Source organism: Eptesicus fuscus, chromosome 6 (genome assembly GCF_027574615.1).
Source record: "Eptesicus fuscus isolate TK198812 chromosome 6, DD_ASM_mEF_20220401, whole genome shotgun sequence".
In the NCBI taxonomy this organism is placed as follows: domain Eukaryota; kingdom Metazoa; phylum Chordata; class Mammalia; order Chiroptera; family Vespertilionidae; genus Eptesicus; species Eptesicus fuscus.
Window position 1 is genome coordinate 73,394,624 of NC_072478.1, and position 20,527 is coordinate 73,415,150.

At 40.1% G+C, this 20,527-nt stretch overlaps 1 protein-coding gene across 1 annotated transcript in view; it reads left to right on the plus strand.

The window, feature by feature from the left end:
• The window catches only part of RAD50 (RAD50 double strand break repair protein), a 73,380-nt gene extending 56,158 nt beyond the window's left edge, over positions 1–17,222 (plus strand). The window contains exons 21-25 of the mRNA XM_008142454.3: positions 953–1,177; positions 12,584–12,669; positions 13,210–13,352; positions 15,526–15,659; positions 16,877–17,222. Of these exons, the coding sequence (XP_008140676.1) occupies positions 953–1,177; positions 12,584–12,669; positions 13,210–13,352; positions 15,526–15,659; positions 16,877–17,063 (775 nt within the window). The 3' untranslated portion in view covers positions 17,064–17,222. The remainder of the gene's footprint in view (positions 1–952; positions 1,178–12,583; positions 12,670–13,209; positions 13,353–15,525; positions 15,660–16,876) is intronic.
• Positions 17,223–20,527: the final 3,305 nt, after the last annotated feature.

Sequence of the window (20,527 nt, forward strand, 5' to 3'; positions counted from 1 at the left end):
TCCTCGCTCCCAAGCCTCAGCTCTTTAACGCTATAATGTTAGTGCTCCCGGTTGCAAGTTGGAAAAAATAAAGCTTTTAGAAGAAACTTTTAAATGAAACAATTTATTCTTTGCTAGCTGATATTCACTACAATGAAGAGCAAAACCAGATTTTTTAAAAGAATTCCTTCTGTGGTTGGTATATAGCAGTGCTTTTTACATCCATTCAGTCTACTAAGTACAACTGCTCTTTTTCAAACCTTTCTTCAACCAGAACACAACAGAAATATCAACAAAAGGACAATCAGGACAATTCTGTAAGGATGTTCATAAACTTGACAGTAGTGCCTGACACATAAGAGGGTGCTTAATAAGGAACTGTTAAATGAATGAAGATTTTTTAAAGCATTTATTAAAAACTATTATCTACTAAGTTTGGGTATCTTACTTTTTTTGGTCAGAATTATGCTTGTGTGAGAAATTTTTTCATACAGGAATACAAACTTTTAGTAGGTGTTACTATAGAAATTAATAGTTTGAAATAAAATTATATTTGTCTTTGACAATGTGAACAAAATTATGACACCTATTATTAAAAAAACTCCTCATTGTACACTCTCAGTTCACAGTCAGAAGTTTGTGAATTTCTATTATTAATCACTAAGAGTAAGAGTGCTTTATTTAGTGTCTAAAAGTCAGGAACTTTCTTATTGCTCACATGTTATGAGAGTTCTTTGTTCAGCACACAAAAGTCAACTGTTTAGAAAGCTGGATGCTTCAGAGATTTGGAAGTAAGAAAATTTTCTTTCGTGCTGAAGCCTTACATAAAAAGCAAGGAAAGACTCTGTTATCACATGCTGATTGCTAAGGAGAATGCTAAGTGATATTTATCTCTCTAAAGAGATCTGGCTTTTCCACTTCAAGCTGCCAAAAGCTAAAAATGGTCCTCATTTGTCATTTTTCCCTTTTATAGTGAACATCAGAACTTGGAAGAAAAAATAGAAAATATAAAAAGAAGTCACAGTTTGGCAATAGGGCGACAGAAGGGTTATGAGGAAGAAATTATTCACTTTAAGAAAGAACTTCGATCACCTCAGTTTCGAGATGCCGAGGAAAAGTATAGAGAAATGATGATTGTTATGAGAACAACAGAGCTTGTGAACAAGGATCTGGACATTTATTATAAGACCCTTGACCAGTAAGTATTGGACTGGGAATTTGGTCCCCATTGTAGTGAATATCAGCTAGCATATTTTAGTCATATTTCCCTCTCTTTAATTATATGTCATACATGCCAAAGAATGGAAAATACATATTTATGTGTATACAACAAATACTGAAGTTATAAAGGTAAGTTATAAAGCATATTAATGCTAAGGAGTAGTCATGATACCCCTCCTCACACACACCCAATCCAAGACCTCTACCATTATCACTAACTGGCATCCTCTTAAATGCCCCTCTTTATCTCAGCCTTTGTCATCCCCACTCCCTGTAACCACTGGCACAGATTTTTATTTTATATGCTTTAAAAAATAATAATTTTAGCCCTAACCGGTTTGGCTCAGTGGATAGAGCGTTGGCCTGCGGACTGAAGGGTCCCAGGCTCGATTCCGGTCAAGGGCATGTACCTTGGTTGCGGGTACATCCCCAGTAGGGGGTGTGCAGAAGGCAGCTGATTGATATTTCTAACTCTCTATCCCTCTCCCTTCCTCTCTGTAAAAAATCAATAATTTAAAAAAAAATTTATCACATGCATGTAATTTGAGCTAAAAAAATATATTCTGTGTACTCTTCTAGGATTTGCTTTTTAAAATTTTGTTTTGCTTTTGCTTATGTTGCTTAGAGCTGTTGTTCATTCATCTTCACTGATATATAGAATTCTATTGTGGGAATAGACCACTATGTATCCATTCTCCTGTAGATGGACATTCGGTTGTTTCTGGGTCTTCACTGATATCACCCTTTCTGCTGGGAACATCCTTGTTATGTCTTCTGGAGCAGAGGTGTAAGCCAGTGGTCGGCAAACTCATTAGTCAACAGAGCCAAATATCAACAGTACAATGATTGAAATTTCTTTTGAGAGCTAAAGTTTTTAAACTTCTAATGCCACTTCTTCAAAATAGACTCGCCCAGGCCATGGTATTTTGTGGAAGAGCCACACTCAAGGGGCCAAAGAGTCGCATGTGGCTCGCGAGCCGCAGTTTGCCGACCACGGCCCTAGAGTATATGTGGGTTAAAGTTTCTGGGTTGCAGGGTATGCTCAATTTTACAAAATAATGTTAAGTTTTTTGCCAAAGTATTTTTACTAATATGCACCACTAGCAGAAAATAAGGATTTTTTTAAGCACATCTTCTGACATTGATTTTTTTCAGTTTAATTTTTGCCAATCTGAGTTTAAAATGGTAAATCTTTGTGGTCTTCATCTGCAGTCCCCTGATTTCTAATATTGCTGAACATATTTTTCATGTTTGACCATTTTGCTTCCTCTTTGAAATGTTTGTGTCTTTTACCTATATTTAATGTATTATTAGTTTTGTTTCTTTTTCCTTACTCCTCACCCAAGGATATGTTTATTGATTTAAGGGAGAGAGAAACATTTCGTGGCCTCTTGTGTGCTCCCCAACTGGGGATCAAACCCACAGCCTAGGTATGCATCCTGATCAGGAATCGAACCCGCAACCTTTTGGTATATGGGATGACACTTCAACCAATTAGGTCACCCAGCCAGGGCTTTCAGTCATCTCATTGATTTGCAGATGTTCTTTATCTCTTCTGCATTTTAATTCCTTTTAAGTTATATGTATTACAAATATTTTTTTCAAACTTTTCATGTTTATCTTTTCACTTTCTTATAGTGCCTTCTAGTGGATAGATAGATTTGATTTCAGGGTCATTGAATTCACCAATCTTTTCTTTTTTGGTTAGCTCCTTTTTTCTCTTTAAGAAATCCTTCCCTACTCTTGTGTTTCCTTCTAAAAGTCTTATGACCCCAGCAGTCCCACTTCGGGGTATTTATCTGAAGAAATCCAAAACACTAATTTGAAAAGATACATTCACCCCTAGGTATGTATCCATGAATAGATGAATGGATAAAGAGGATGTGGTACATATATACCGTGGAATATTACCTTGCTGTAAAAATGAATGAAAACTTGTATTTGCAACAAGAGGGATGGACCTTGAGGGTATTATGCTAAGTGAAATAAGTCAGACAGAGAAAGATAAATACCATATGATTTCACTTATGTGTGGAATCTAAAAAGACAAAAACTCATAAATACAGAGAACAAACTGATAGTTGTCAGATGGGAAGGGATGGAAGAAATGGGTGAAAAAGATGAAGGGAGGTGAAGAATGTAATGACTAAGCCCTGGCCTTTGTTGTCCAGTGGTTAGAGCCTTGGCCTGCACACCGAAGGGTCACGGGTTTGATCCCCAGACCCAGTTGGGGCATGTGCAGGAGGCAACCAATCAATGTATCTCCCTCACATTGATGTCTCTCTCCTTCCCTCCCTCCCTCCTCTAAAAAAAAAATAATGGAAAAAATATATCCTGATGGGAATTAAAACAACAAAAGAATCTAATGACCAATTGGATTAATGGCCAATAATACATTTAAAATGGATAAAAAACAGAAATGTTCCAAAGAAGAAACAAAATAATCAAACATGAAAAGATGTTCAGCAACATTGGAAATCAGGGACTGCAAGTGAAGATGACAAACTGCCACTTATAAAAGTAATTATGAGGTATACAAATTATAAGGTATATAAATGTCTAATTACTATGTTGTATACCTGACACTCATATAATATTGTGTCAACTATACTATAATTTTAAATAAAATGTTTTAAAAATCAGAAACTCACAGAAACAAAAAGAGTGACCCAACCCTTGAATTTGACAAAATGGAGGTTGTTAATGATTTTGAAGTGCAATCTTAGTGGCTTGGTTGGAACTGAAGCCTTGAAGTTGGATGAGGAAAGGATGGGTGGTAAGAAATGGAGATAGTGAATATAGATACTTCCTACAAAAAGTTCTGTGAAGGAGAGCAAAGCAGTGGGGTGATAGCTTGAAGGGCCCAGTTAGGTAGATAGGTTTGGTTTTAAATTTTACTTGCACATATTCTGCTATTAGGTAGCTCCTCTACTTAGTACACTGACTGCAGACCCGGTTTCATGTGTATTGACTAAATAGAACACTACAGCTAGGGGCCTTCAGCTGTTCCTGCATACCCAGAGAGCCAGTGGTAGCCACAAGAAGAGGAATGTCCTCAGTAATGCACATGCTCATTCCCAAATCCCTCTTCTGTCTTCTCGTTAGGGAAGACGGAGATATCATATTCTGTCCCTCCTACAAACAGTCCAACAGGGGAGACCATTGTAGGTGCCCCATAGTCTATGTTTGACCTGGGCCTTTAATAAGGAAGGACATTTCAGTAGAGAAAAAAATGCCTCAATCACAGAGGCATCACATAGCCACGCGATGGGGGTGAGAGGGTTTGGTGTGGCCAATCAGGGGCTTTCCAGCAGTTTGGGCTTACTGAAGGAACAGATCCAAGCTATTGACTGAGGTCTTTATCTGGTAATCAGATGGATTCTACTAAGTGAGAAGGAAAGAATTGGTTCAGATTTTCCCAAAATTGCGTCTTTGTAGGCTTGTGCTTGCAAACAGTGGCCTTCTTAAGGTTTATACTCTGAGCCTTAAATTTGCCTTCTCACGTAGAAGAAAGGTTCAAAATTTCCCTCATTGTTTCACCTCTTAGAATGAAGCATGCAGTCAGTGTAGTTGTTGCATTTAGCTGTCTATTTAAGGTAACACAGGAAATTAGCAATGCATTTTCAAGAAAAGCTGATTACCATCTGTTATTAGTAATCATCTAAAAACATCACTGATTATAAGCATTGCCAATGGTCAGAGACACTTGCACTGGCTGAGAAGAGGGAAAACATCATTTAGAATGTATTGCTCCTTGATCCTTAAAGAACATATCAATTAAATGATTTTAGAATATGTCAGAATACATTGTTCTACCTTATACCAATCTTACACTGTCATTCTTCCCCAAACATGGAAGGTTGTATATTAAGCCACACTTCTGCTGAGATTCCATGGAAACATGTAACTTTTACAGTTTTGTATCCAGGGTAACCAACTCTCTGTGTATCTGTTGAGAGTCTGGCTCCTTGAATGCATGGACGGCTTAGCCAGGGCTCCTTTTTCAACCACTATTCTTGTCTTCACCATGGATGCAGAAGTTTTACAGCACTGGGTCCCTCCAGCATCAAGCCAAAACCAAAAGATAGCCAGAGACTTTTCACACTCACTGCAGTTTTTTTTAACTAAATGTTTATCTTGTGATAATGGTTGAACCATTGCTTGAATTTTAAAAGCTGTTTTGTTTTGTGGTGTTGTTTTGTGTGTGTGTGTGTGTGTGTGTGTGTGTTTTGAGAGTCTGGCTAAAGAAAATTAGTTCAGTAGTTTTAAGAATGTAATAGTCTTAAGGGTTTTATCTAGAAAAAGTGGTCTTTTTTCTTTTAAATGCACAACTTAAGTTTGGCAAATTAGGGATTTTGAGTTTGAAACATGATACTCATGATACCATTTCCTCTATATGAGAGGGCTTCCGCTGGCCTAAATGTTAGGAGACAGGAAGTTCTCACGGTGGTAAGTACCAGGGCAGCAGGGAAGAGTATCCAATGTAATCATGAATAACAATGGTTATAGCCAATTTCTTAGCAAACTATATATCTCAAAGTTTAGTACAATTTTAAATACAAGGATAAAGATAATATTGTTAGAAAATGTCCTTGGTTAAATATAATCTTTTCTACTTCTTTCCAATTTTATTTTCATTAACTTAGTTTTTCATACTTCTGAGCTAATTTTTTTTTTTTAGTAAGGCATGTTTGTATTTGGCCCTTTTAATCAATACTCAATAAAATAGCTTGAGACAATGGGGAAATCCAGTTCAAGATTTGCCATTTTTTGTGCATTAGTTCAAATTTTGCAAAATGGTAGCTAACCTTCCTTAGTACCTGGAGATGGTTTCAATAATGAAAGAAGCAGGACCTAGAAGGTCTTTTCCTGGCAGGAAGGTTTTGGACTATTTAGATGATATTTTTCCAACCCCTTAGATACCTGCTCTCTAAATTACTCCATATCAGACATTCAGTTCTTTGCTAATGGTTAAGTCCTGATTTAAAATGTGGCCTCAGAACGGCAACAAAAACCCTGAACTATGGTCCTGGGGAGGCCTATTATGCTTCACTTGTGACATCAAACTAGAACGTATGTATACTTAGGAAGAAGATAATTTAGAAGGCTACAGAGCCTTTCATTAAGTGTGGGAGGCAGCTGGACAGCTTAGAACAAAAAGGAAAATCATCTCATTGCCGGGACAGAAGCCCTGGTGCAAAGAGGTCCTAAAGGACAGTGTAGTCAGCCTAACGTTTACAGGAGATGCTGCGTAAAGAAGGAAGAGGGACATGGATAGAAACAGCTGCACAAGTTACATTGGCCCATATCTATTTCTCTTTTTTTTAATAGACTTTATTTAGAGCAGTTTTAGGTTCACCGCAAAATTGAGCAGAAAATAATGGAGATTTCCCATATACCTCCCCCAACCTAATAACCATAGCCTCTCCCACCATCAGCAGCCTTCACTAGAGTGGAACAGTTGAACCTACATTGACATGTCATAATACCCCAAAGTCCATCGTTTACATTAGGGTTCACTCTTGTTGGAATACATCCTATGGGTTTGGACAAATATATAATGATATCTACAATTATGGTATCATACAGAATTGTTTCACTCGCGCATGTCTTTTTGTCTTTCTGGCCTCATGCTGTCCCATGCCTTCTTTCAAACAGGAAATTGGTAGGCCCTTGTCATTTGTGAGGATCACATCCTAAGACTTTCATTGATCACCAAAATTATCACTACCCTAAAGCAATCATTTGTCTTCATAATTCGACATAGATTGTTACTGAAAATTTAAAGGAAATCTTTCAAATTAAACATAGGACCAAATAATTTATAGACCACTACATTCTTAGCTCTTAGACCTTTCCATTCTCTTGTGGGAGCCAGTTTTCACAAAATGCACCACTTCATGTGAGTTAGTATATGCATTTAACCAAGTGACATGCACACCAGGCACATGGTCGGGCTGATGCAACTAACCAGATGACCACTTACCCACAACAGTTTCCAGCCCCTGAAATTCATATCTTTGCCTCAGCAGAATGATTGTTTACTAACGGTCCTGGGCCTTCAAGGTCAATCTTAAATGTTAATTATAAAGTCCAGGTGCTTAAAGGTGTATGGAGTTCATCTCTGGGCCTGTATTTGTTGATCAGCAGTCTACCCTCACAGGGTTTCTGTCCAGTCCTGTGTCAGAGCTGCTTTTCTTACATAGCTCCCTCTTACATCAGACCCTCCTTGCTTTTACCTATATTATTGTAGTTTCCCTCACTTCTTTGTCCCTACCCCCTTATATACTTTCACCAGGTTAATTTTCCTAAAGGTAGTTGTCTCTATTCCCTGCTAATTTTAGGACAGACTTCCACACCTGGCCTTGCCCATTTCATCTCTCAATACTCACTGTGATCTAAGCAAACTGAACATTTTCTTCCCTAGGACACCTCAGATTTTCCATGCTATTTCTCTTCCTTGGAACGTTACCTTGATGAAGCCCTTCCCAAGCAGATGTAATTTTTCCTTCCTGTGTACTCCATAATATTTTGTACAACTTACACGAGTTAACCCATTCAGCCTTATATTATAGATATTTATGCTTCCCGGTACTTACTCAATTACTATCCAAATCACAGAACATGGTTCACGTTGGACTTAGGTTTATTTCCATGACAATGTCTAACATTTATTCAGCACTTAAGTATTAGTACATTGGTGACATGTTTTTATTTCCCTCACAGTGCTTTTGTAAGTATGTATACACAAATAGATATTTTGTTTCTATGTGAATAGTATCACACTGTAGGTATTTTTTCTGTTGGCTTTTTCTTTCACTTAACATGTAATGAAAATCTTTTATGTTCATATATGTAAGTACCTCACTTTTAATGGCTGCATAATATTCTATAAAATGGTTGTTGCCTTCTTTATTTAACCACAGATGGACATATTAGGAAGTTTTTAAATGATTGCTACTACAGATAGTGCTACAGTGTATGTCTTTGCACACTTGTGCAGATACACTAGGAAGATAACTTCTTAGAAACAGAGTTAATGGGTCAGAGGGTATCTACATTTTTAAGTTGTTAATGCCAAATTGCCTTCCAAACACATTTACAAAATTTGTATTTACCAATAATGTATGAACGTACCCGTATCTCTATGTCTTTATTATTACCCTTTCTAATTTTTGCCAGTCTGTTACACACACAAAAAAATTGCTCGCTTTAATTTACATTTCCCTATTTACTAGTGAGGTTAAACACTTTCTACATATGTTGGCTATTTGTATTTCTTCTCCAAGAATTACCTATTCATATCTTTTTACCAGTTTTTCTATTAGGTTGCCTTTTTCTCATTGATTTGTACCACTTTTTAAATATATATTCTGGATATTAATCCTTTTCACATACAAGTTATTTCTAGTTTGTCATTGTCCTTTAACTTTACAGTATTGTATGTGACTTTTAATTTCTAGGTAGGCAAATCTTTCATCTTTCTTTATGGTTTCTGGATTAGATGGACCTCCCCAATCTTAAAATTATAAAAATGTTTTCTTCTGTTAGTTGTATTTAAATTTTAATCCTTTAATTAATTTGGATTATATTTGAGGTTTGTTAAAGGGTAGTGATATAAGTTAAAGTTTTTCCTTTCTCCAACACTACTGAAAGCTCTATTGATTTAAAATGTCATTTATAAAACTAAAGTTCTGCAAGTATTTGGTTTTATTTCATTTCTTTTTCTGTCCTATTATAATTTATTCTTTTGCATTCTTTTGAAATGAGAACTTTAGAGTCACCTTATGGATTTAATTTTTTTAATGTTTTTAATCTTGTTGGGAGTTGTGTTTGGATTGCATTTGCTTTATGGATTACTGAGGAGAGTAGACATCTTTGCAGTATTGGATCTCCCATTTTGGACTCTATAACTAGTCTCTTCTATTTAATCAGTTCCTTTTGTCCTATTGTAAAGTTTTATAGCTTTCCATTTAGAGCCTGTACTTTTTTGTTAGATTTTTTTCCCTAGGTATTTATTTCATAGTTTTAATTGCCATTGTGATTAGGATCCTTTTCTTCTATTGTTTTCTATTGGATTTTGCTACTAGATAATAAAACTATTTCTGTGTGTTTATTTTATTTCTGACCACTGTATTAGTCTTATTAGCTTTACAGTTAATTTCTTAGATTTTCTGAGTGCACAATTATATCACTTGCAAAAACAATCACATGCTTTGGGCTGCTGCTTCCTCTTCTTCATTATCTTCCTGAATTGTTAGGGATCTCTAGGATATTATTTTAGGGTAGCCATAATAAGAGGCATCTTTCTCTTGTTACAATCTTTAGCAATAACACTTCTGTATATTTCAATATTAATTGAATGCTGCTGTGGATATCTGATCGAATCATTTTGTCAAATTAAGAAAATGTTCTATTTTTCACTGAGGATTTTTATCAAAACTCAGTGTTATAACAAGTACTTTTTGGACATCTATTGAGATGATTTTTTTCCCTTATAATCCATTAATACAATGAGTCAGGTTATTTTTATTTCTGTTGTACTATTCTTGGGATAAATACTACTTGGTCCTGATATATTCTTTTTAATACCTCACTACTAAATGATCTTATATAGGTTATACTTTTTTCTCTTTCTACTTATATTTCTTTTAAAAAATATTTGTATTGATTTAAGAGAGGAAGGGAGAGAGAGAAACATCAATGATGAGAAACATTGATCAGCTGCCTCCTGCACACCCCCTACTGGGGATCCAGCCCACATTCAACCACTGAGCCCGGCCTGTGTGGCTCAGTGGTTGAGTGTCGACCCATGAACTAGGAGGTCATAGTTCAATTCCTGGTCAGGGCACATGGGTCGATACTTTACCACTGAGCCACAAAGGCCGGGCTCTACTTATATTTCTTTTTGCTATGTAATATTTCATATACTTGAGAGTTTTAAGTGTACCAATGTACCTTGAAGAATGGAGAATATTTAGTCATAAAACTATCTGAGCTCGGTGGCTTTAAAGATGGCATTTTGACTGCCTTTTTAAATTTTTAATTATCATATTCAAGGGCTGTTAATAGTCTATCCACTTTTCTCTAATTCTGATGAAGTTACTGACATCATCATCTTAATGGGAAAATGGGTATAACCAAACCTAACTCTCCCAGTATTATAAGGATTAAATGAAATAATATGATTGTTCAAGCATATTTGTGCCTTCCATAAGTTAATGCCCATCAATAGTAACCACTATTATTATTGTTATTCCCTCAAGGGAGGTTAAACTCAAGATTAGACAGAAGGGATATAGCTAAGTAGCATCAGCTGTGTCTGACACAGCCCTTGGTGAATCTGGGTCTTTCTCGCAGTGCTCTCTCTCAGCACACTACCCACGGGCCAGATGCACCACGCGGTTGTACAGGGAGGCACGGCAGAGGCGTGTGTTTGCACCTTGGACCCCCTGCCTCAGCTGGAGCTTGTTTTCTACTTTGGGAATGTTTATTTATGGAAGATTTTTAACTTGAATGGAAAGATGACTTTTTTAAAAAGTCATTTCAAAAGTTAGGATCGTAATATATAAAACTATGGCTTACAACCTGGGCCATGTGGTTCAGCAGGTTGGGCATTGTTCCGTACACCACATAGGTTGTGGGTTTGATTCCAGGTCAGGGCACAATCTAGGTTGCGGTTTCAATCCCCAGTTGGAGTGCATTCGTGAGGCAGCTGATCTAGGTCTCTCACTTCGATGTTTCTCTCCCTCTCCTGTCCTCTCTAAAATCAATTAAAAACAAACAAACCTATCCTCAGGTGAGGATTAATTAAAAAACTATGGATTACATGATTGGTCCCAAGAACATTCTCTGAGGGGGTGTGTGTGTGTGTGTTTTATAGCAAATATTTAGACATTTTGTCTCCATTCTTTATTTTTTTTGTTAATCCTCCAAGGATATTTTTTTTCCATTGATTTTTAGAGAGTGGAAGGGAGAAGGGTAGGGCGGGGAGAGAGAGAGAAACATTGATGTGAGAGACACATCAATTGGTTGCCTCCTGCACACACCCACGGTTGGGGCCAGGGATCAAACCTGCAACCCAGGTACTTGCCCTTGACCAGGAATCAAACCCGAGACCCCTTGGCGCGTGGGCCAATACTCTAACCACTTGGCCACCCCGACCAGGGCTGTCTCCGTCCTTTTAAAGGAGTATAATATGTTAGCCTGAGACAGATGTATAAAGTAGAATATGGAGACTTGCATTCTCATCACCAAGCAGAATATGGTTTTTTCCAGTCAATTACTTCAAAACCCTTCATCTGATACTAAATGTATTTATGTTGAGTCATTTCTTTCTCTCTGGCTAGTGAACCCGAAGATCAGAAGTGATTGTGCGGAGGCAGAAGCATTACGTTCGGTTTCTCTCTGTGTGTCAGATAAGAGCCTTGCAGGTGGAAGTGAGGCGCCTCACATCCTCCGTGTGGCGGTGGCACCGATGTCTGCCTGGTGTCACTGGGGCAGCGCTTGTTGGTTCCTGAGCCTCCACAGAGCCCCAGGGCTTTTTGGTGAAAGGTGACAGTAGTAAGAACTGCATTAGCTTTTGAAGGCTACTTTTGTTTTTACAAACATTTACTCTTTTTAGTGTTCAGAAACTACTAGTTTTTTTAAGAGTGTTGCAAGGGGACGGGAAGGGGTGTACATATTAGTTAGGATTTATGAATCTTTGACTAGGAAGGGAAAATAAAAGTTTTGAGGTTCAGCTCAGGTTAAGCCTCTAAATCACCCTTCCTGTACCAAAGCTTCTAATCGATAAAAAGCTCACAGATCTGAGGAATAAAAGCAGCCTGAGAGACTGACTCTTGGTAAACCTTATTCGTAATTAAAGAGGAAAACAACAGCATTGGCAGAGATTTGCCTATTTCCCCATAGAGTAAGGGACCCTGTACACCTCCCTCCCCTCTTCACTCTCTTCCATTCAGCAGGTCTTCCTGTAACTGCTGGCCATCAGTGGAAACAGTCCTTCCAATAAGCCTAAGAAAAAGTCTACTAAAAACTGTTTTCTGAAATGTTCACAGTGTTTGTGTGTGTGTTTAAGGGAGTGCTTGTCATAGCATAAAGAATAAAAATGGAGGGCAGGGACCCTGGGGCTCTGGAAACATGACGGCAGTTCTCATTATTGGCCAAGCAGCAAGGTCTTGGTGCTGGTTATTTTTTCTAGCTCTTACTATATCCTTTATCACTGAAATATCAGGGAAGTTACTTCGTGATATTGTTATGATGTTACTTACATTGTTATTACACACATTATTATATATTTCACATTTTAATATGTTACTGTTACATGTAATAATATGTTACCATATTATTATTCTATTAAAAGTACCACTGGCTTTTTTCCTAGAGCAATAATGAAATTCCACAGTATGAAAATGGAAGAAATCAATAAAATCATCCGTGACCTCTGGCGAAGCACCTATCGTGGACAAGGTACCGCGTGGTGTGTCACCATGCTCCTTCCGAAGCCCTGTCCCAGCTCCCACCGCACGGCTCCTCATCGTGCCGCCTCCCCTCCTGGGCCCTTGCTGAACACCTCTTTGATGTGTTCTAAGAATTCTTATCTTGACAACATCTTGTAGCAAGAAGAAATGCAGAGGTTTCTATTCCAGAGCCTGGTAGGCCTGACATATTTGGCTACGATGCACATTATATTTAGCTGATGACATAATAAATTCTGTTGAGTGTCGATAGGGATAAGCCGAAATGCGATAAGAAGAAACCGTCAGGAGGAAACTCTTAGTAGAGTAGAACTAAGAAAGGCGGCGCTGAGACCGGGGTTGGGGTCTCTGGGTTGCTTCCAGCCAGGAATCCGCGGGAACCCTCTCAGCCAGAGGAAAGGTTCCAGACGAGCCAGGTTTCCCCTGTGATGTCGGCCTCACACGTTGCTCCTGGGCTTATTTGATCATGTTGGCAAATGACAAAAGGCTACAGAGTGTAGGTTCCTCTGAAATCTTCTTCCTTCTGTGTCAGATATTGAATATATAGAAATTCGGTCTGATGCCGATGAAAATGTATCAGCTTCTGATAAACGGCGGAATTACAACTACCGGGTGGTGATGCTAAAGGGTGACACGGCCTTGGATATGCGAGGACGATGCAGTGCTGGACAAAAGGCAGGTACTTAAGAACCTAGGAGCCACCTTCACCCAGAGACTCGACAGAGAAACAAATGTCAGTGCGGGGGAAGCCCCCAAGGCCGCCTGGGAATGGTGGGAAGCTCCTACCGCGCTCCTGGCTGCCACCCTCAGGGTCAGGATCCGCTGCCCTTACTACACTCCCCCACTTCTAACCGGCATTTCCTGCAGCATTACATAAATTAGGCTTTTAGGAGGAGGGCCTGAAACATTCTCACAGGATAGGCTAAATATAAAACAAGGAGCTGAAGACCATTCATTGTTTTACAGCATTCCTTATGAGAATAAGGTTACTGTGTCATTGATTGCAGGACACCTCATTTTATGTGCCACTAAGAAAGAAAAAAGGCAGTTGTAATTACAAGATGCATCCTGATTTGAGAGGAGTCCAGTGGAAGGGCGAGGTGTGTTTTAGAGTCAGTGACAGGCAGTATCAGCAAACTAGGTCCGAGGCTGAGCCAGATGAGGCGCTCTAATAGATGAGCCTCATTGGGAAAGCAGCCCCCTTATAGGTCCGAGTCCCCCAACGCCACCCAGCCTAGCCTTGGGGCCTGCAGACCACACACACACAGCTGCTGGGCAGGGCGCCTGGTGCTATGTGAGGCTCTGGGAGGACAGCCTAGGTTGGGTATGGAGCACAGAGCAAATTAGAGAGAGGAAAGATGTTTTAGAGTGAGGAAAGTGGGGCCTGCATCCTTGGGGAACAAGACTGGGTCTTCCCTGTACACAGGTGGGTACCCAAGATGCCACAGATTCCTCCTTTCAGATTAGAAGCAAAAGATTATATTGATATCTCTTTACCCTTGGTTTTAACAAATTTTTAAAATTCTAGAAATAGATGCTCATGTTACCCAAGTTATTTTTGTAAATGTTTTAAATTTTGACCTCAAGACACTCCATGCATATATGTATTTTGTTGTCAGCCCAGACAGCTATACTAGTTTAAGGCATTTGCAGATTATCGTAATCCTAGTCTGCAAAAAACGACAAATTTGTAATCTATAATCAGTATCCCCTACTTGCTTTGGTGATTTTTAGTGGTAATTACGAATGGAAAAATATAGTTTGAAACATGTCTCTTTGGATTAAAAATACTCTCAAAAATAGTTTCTGAATAAAAGTAGATTTCCTGTAACTACTGTAAATTAGAAAAATTAATTTGTAGTGATTGGGGGAGAAGACAGAGAAATGGTTTGGTAGAGGTGGGCCAAGACCTCCATTAGACCCCACTCCGAGCAGTGGTGGGTGGGGGAGGTGGCAGCAGTGGGTTCAGACACAGAGGAAGTGTCTGTCCAAAGGGCCAAGCACTCCATCAAAGAGACTGTCTGTCAACTGCTCTAGAATCACGAACTCATGACTCCCTTCACTCACACATTCAAGGGGAGGGGGACTTACAGCTCACACCAAGGTGGCTCAGACTTCCTAGAAGCGTCATTCACTCTTAAATTGGTGTGCCGTGTGCCCTCAGATGGTTTCAGCTGTGCCTGAGGGGTTTAGATTAGGTTTCTATTAACCATGGAAGTGCCTCAGTTTAGGTTGTTTGGATTTCCTACAGATAAGCTTAAATAAGGCTATATTTCTGTACTCCTGGTACTTTGACCCAGGAATTCATTCTTTGTCTCAAAATGCACGAACATGTTTGTGTGGGTGAGAGCATGATGTAGGTTAGGTGCCTCTTTTAGACCACAGAACAGAGAGATAAAAGGTCTCTGAGGCTCTGGGAAATATAATGTATCCAGGTTTCCTGATAAATCTCATTATCAGGAAAATAAAATAGGTTGTGAATTTTTAAGTGGTTAATCTTATACCAATTATTAAATTGTTAGTTAATACTAAATGGCAGTACATTTCTGATTCATGTCTGTGATTTCAAGTTTTGTTATAGCTGATGTGATTGGGAGTGGCTGTCAGCACGGCTTTTAGCATTTTACTTCATTGCACATGATAAGCTGAGATCGTGCACATGATGGTTCACTTTCTGGAAGGGCATAAAGTTGGTCACAGTGCCAGGCTCTCCCAAGCAGAACAGTGATTTACCTAAGGTCAGTGGCCCTGTGACCTTTGCCGTCTGAAGAGACCCAGCCAGGTTTGCGCACGTTCCCATGGATGAGAAATGGTCTGTGCAAAAGCTCAGCTTTGGTGCTTTTTCCAGGTGTTAGCCTCCCTCATTATCCGCCTGGCCCTGGCTGAAACCTTCTGCTTGAACTGCGGCATCCTTGCCTTGGATGAGCCAACAACGAATCTTGACCGAGAAAACATTGAATCTCTTGCACATTCGCTGGTTGAGTAAGTTTCTCAAATTTAAAGTAAGATTAAGAGAGTTCCATGGTGAAACCCCGCTCTAGATGTGTCTTCCTCGAGGAAGCTGGTTGGCTTTACCTTTTGATAGTAATTTATCAGATTTTTAAAAATGAACTAGATGGTGACCAGCAGCAGACACCCTGCACCTCCCCGAGTGTGTTCACAGGGAAACTGTGGTGAGTTTTCTGGTTTGGTTTGGCTTTCCTGTAAACCCACCAGAGGGGCCCACATGTCTGTACAGGAGTTACCATGACTTGTAAAACATTCTGGGTGGTCACAGTGGTTTTGGACTGTCTCCCCAGCTTTCCACATGCGTCAGACTCTATGAGGAATGACAGCTCTTATTCAAAAGCATATTGGTGGTTAAGTGGAATCCGAAAGGAAAATTGCACACACCTTGCAGCACAGTCACCTGTGGGAGACCCCCCGGCACACACTGATAGCCAGGTGTGGGCCAGAGGGAGAATTGAGCAACCACAGAGCCACCTGTGTGACCAGCAAGTAAGGGCTAGTGCTTTTGAACCTAAGTACATCCAGCTCCGGGCAAGGGACATACAAGTGGTTGATTAAAGGAAAAGGTTTTTCAGGTCTCAGGTCTCAGCCTCGTAACCTCAGCTTACAGATAACGAGCCCGGTGTCTCAGTCCACCCACTCAGGCCGTGTGTCATGCTCATGATGCATCTAGTGACTGGGGGTGGCAGAATTCTGAGTAGACACAGCTCCTGAGAAGGCAGCAGGGCTTGCACACGTTATTCCCCTTGCCTGTAGTCCTGTCTTTTCAAAAAGAAAAAGTACTTTCTTCCAGAGAAAACTAGTCAGAAGTCAAGAAAACCCAAGGCAAAGGAGTAAGTCAGACTCCTAAAGTTAAGCAGCAGATATTAAGGAAAACTTTAGAGCATTTTCAGCTGCTATGGTAAGAACTTCGTGTTCTGGAAGAAACTAGATCACGTATTCTTACCAGCTCGTAAGCCAGACCTACATGAAGAGTCAAGACATGCACCCCCACTGCCTGGAGAGGAGATGGGCTCCCACCTGACAGAGGCCGGGGTCCACCCCACCCTGCTCCCACTTCCTGCAGGGCTGGCAGAGGCCCTGCCACTCACGGTCATATGTCAAACAAGGTTCTCAGCTTTTTGAAAGAAAGGGTTATATATGTTATATATGCCCTTTAGTAACAAAATGTTCTAAATCTATTGTTTCAGGATAATAAAGAGTCGCTCACAGCAACGTAACTTTCAGCTTCTGATAATCACTCACGATGAAGATTTTGTGGAGCTCTTGGGGCGATCTGAGTATGTGGAGAAATTCTACAGGATTAAGAAGAACATGGACCAGTGCTCAGAGATTGTGAAGTGCAACATTAGCTCCCTGGAAGCTTACGTTCACTGAGAAGGCTCGAGATTCAGCTGCCTTAGAAACACAGGTCCTTAGGCAACTGCTTATTTCTGGTATCAGCTGAGTCAGGAAGCAAATACATAGTTTAAAAGGAGCTCTGTGTCTAGGATTTTGAATGTCTGAGAAGTTCTAAAATGATTAAAGTTGTTTCACATGAAATTTGGACCGATTCCTGAACTTCATCCCCCTCCAGGCAGCCTGACAGGCCTGCAGGGCTCAGCAGTTAGACTCGGCTGCCCTTCTTCCCTTCCCAGCATCCGTGTGTGATTCCCTGGCCTGGTCTACTCCTACCTTTCACTTCTCACAGCACCGTTGAGAAGTAGGTCCTCACTGCCTTCAAGATTTATGGTCTTTGCATTTTAAAATAATTGTGTTAAATGTTATCACTAAATTTATTTGCTGAGATACGGTTTTTAAAAGCTGAATTGTCACTCTGGCCAGTGTGGTCCAGTTGGTTGGACATCATTCTGTGCACTGAAGGATTTCCCATTTGATTCCCAGTTGGGGCATATGCCAGGGTTTCGGGCTCCCAGTGGGGGGCATACAGGAGGCAGCTGATTGATGTCTTGTTCTCACATTGATGTTTCTCTTTCCCCTATTTTCTCCTCTCTCTAAAAATAACTTTTTATTTTTTGTCTATCCTCATCCAAGGATATTTTTTTCCATTGATTTTTAGAGAGAGTGGGAGGGAGGGGGAGAGAGAGAAACATTGATGTGAGAGAGACACATTGATTGGTTGCCTCTGCATTCGCCCTAAATGAGGCTGGAGATTGAACCTGCAACCCAGGTACATGCTCTTGACTAGGAATCCAACCCGTGACTCTTCATTGCAGGTTCTGAAGAGTCTAACCACTCAACCATACCAGGTAGGTATCTTAAAAATTAATTTTTAAAAAGTCTTTAAAAACTGAGCTATCAGTGACTATTAACATCTGATGATGACCATAAATGATGAGATTTTAATGTATGGCTCCACTCACTCTATAAATCCAGCAAAGACCTTCCTCTGGGCCTCAGTTTCCCCAGCTAAAATTTTACAAAGTTGAATGGGGCTTCAGGGTTTCACAGAACCGTAAGTAATTTTGTAGTCACTGTCCACCATCTTCCCTCCCCACACATCCAGCCACAGGGCTCTCTAGAGAGGAAGTTCCCACTGTGCACATCCACCCTGGGAAACTCGGACTAAGAGCAAGGCCCCTTCACCTGGGGCCTCACCTGCCATCACAAGTCTTTAACTCTCCCTGTGCATCCTCAGCCTCACCGTCAACCGGCTGCTCTCCAGCTGTGCATTACAGGGTGGAGCAAGCAAGGCTCGCTCACAGTCAGTACCTGCTCCAGTGGGGTCCCCACCACATCTGGAGGAGCAGGCCCCTCATTTCACTCCAGATGTCATTTCTAATAAAAGCCCAATCACACTTTTCCTTGGAACTGCCAACTGACATCTTGAAGCCTCTCACAAGCATCGCATACAGAGTGCTACCAAGCCACATACTTTTGAGTTAGACTGTGTGGAGTTTGATCCTTCAGAGCTGTCAGTCATGTGGCATGATTCTGTGTCATCTGCAGACAATGAGGATATGGTCTAGACAGCCTTTCTCAACCCAAGTCTAGAAGAGAATTAAGCTCGAAGGTCCTTAAAGGGGGGATAAATGGGGGGATAAATGGTGACGAAAGGAGATTGGATTTAGGGTGGTGAACACAAAATACAATATGCAGATGATGTGTTACAGAATTGTACACTTGAAACCTATATAATTTTATTAATGTAATCCCAATAGATTTTTAAAAATGGAGGAAATAAAGAGCTCCAAGGTCCTAACATACCTGTAGAAGGTTGAATAATGGCCTCTGAAGATACCAAGGTCTTAATCCATGGAACCTGTGAATATTATGTAGCCAAAGGGGCTTTGCAGATATGATTAAAGCTAAGGATCTTGAGATGGGATTACCCTGGTGAACCTAAATGTAGTCACTAGTATCCTTATAAGGAGGCAGAGCCCAGCGGTGTGGCTCGGTGGATAGAGCTCCGTCCACAGACTGGAGGATCCCAATTCCCTCCCCACCCCCACCCCCACCCCCACCAAGCCTCTGAAAGGAACCAGGCCTGCTGGCACCTTGACTCTTAGCCAGTAAAACTGATTTTGGATTCCTGACCTCCAGAACTAAAAGAGAATAAACTTGTATTGTTTTAAGCTGCTGGGTTTCTTACAGTTCATTATAGCAGCAATAGGAAACTAACATGTATCCACTGTATGTAATCAATTTCTATGTATATAAAAGGATACTAGTTATGTACTATCCTTGAGAGAATTGGAAAAAATTATTCAAATTCCTTCGTGTGGTTCCATGAAGAACCCTGGTTGGAAAGGCTGGTCTAGACCCTCACCCAGTGCCTGGATGAAAGGGCCAAACAGCACAGCCACCACTCATGCCACCTTCTCATGACCATGTTCAGTCATCCTACTGAGCTTTGAAAAACTGAAATTACCCATATTTACCAAACTAGCATGACCCTGACAGAGGTATCAGGAGAAAAAAAAAAAAACAGTTCTCACTCAGAGCACAGATCCAGAAATTTATAAATAAATCAATCCCAGTCATATTAAAATAAACATAACCCACTGCGTGGGAAAACATAATTTGCCAATGATACATCCAAATATATAGGGAACTCATACAACTTAACAAAAGGAAGTTAAAGAATCCAATCACAAAATGGGCAAAGGACCTAAACAGACACTTCACCAAAGTGGACATACAGAAAGCTGAGAGACATGAGAAAATGCTCAAAGTCACTTATATGTGAGATGCAAATCAAAACAACATGAGATATCACCTCACACCTGTCAGAATGGCTACCATCAATAAATCAACAAGACAAATGATGGCGAGGTTGTAGATCAAAGGGAACCCTCATGCACTGCTGGTGGGAATGCAGACTGGTGCAGCCACAGTGGAAAACAGTATGGAATTTCCTCAAAAAATTAAAAATGGAACTCCCATTGGACCCAGTAATCCCACTTCTAGGAATATATACCAAGAAATCAAAAAGGATACATGCACCCCTATGTTCATAGCAGCACAATTTACAATAGCTAAGATTTGGAAACAGCCTAAGTGCCCATCAGCAGATGAAAAAACTGTGGTAACATTTACACAATGGAATACTACACAGCAATAAAAAAAGAACTCTTAACCGTTTGCAGCAGCATGGATGGATCTGGAGAGCATTATGCTAAGTGAAATAAGCAAGTTGGAAAAAGGTAAGTATCACATGATCTCACTCATACATGGAATCTAATGAACCAAATAAACTGATGAACAAAAATAGGCCCAGAGACATAGAAGCATGAACAGACTGTTGAACCTCAGAGGGAAGGCAGGGGAGAGGGGTGGGAAGAGATCAACCAAGGAACTTGTATGAATATATGCAGAACTCATGACACAGACAATGGGGT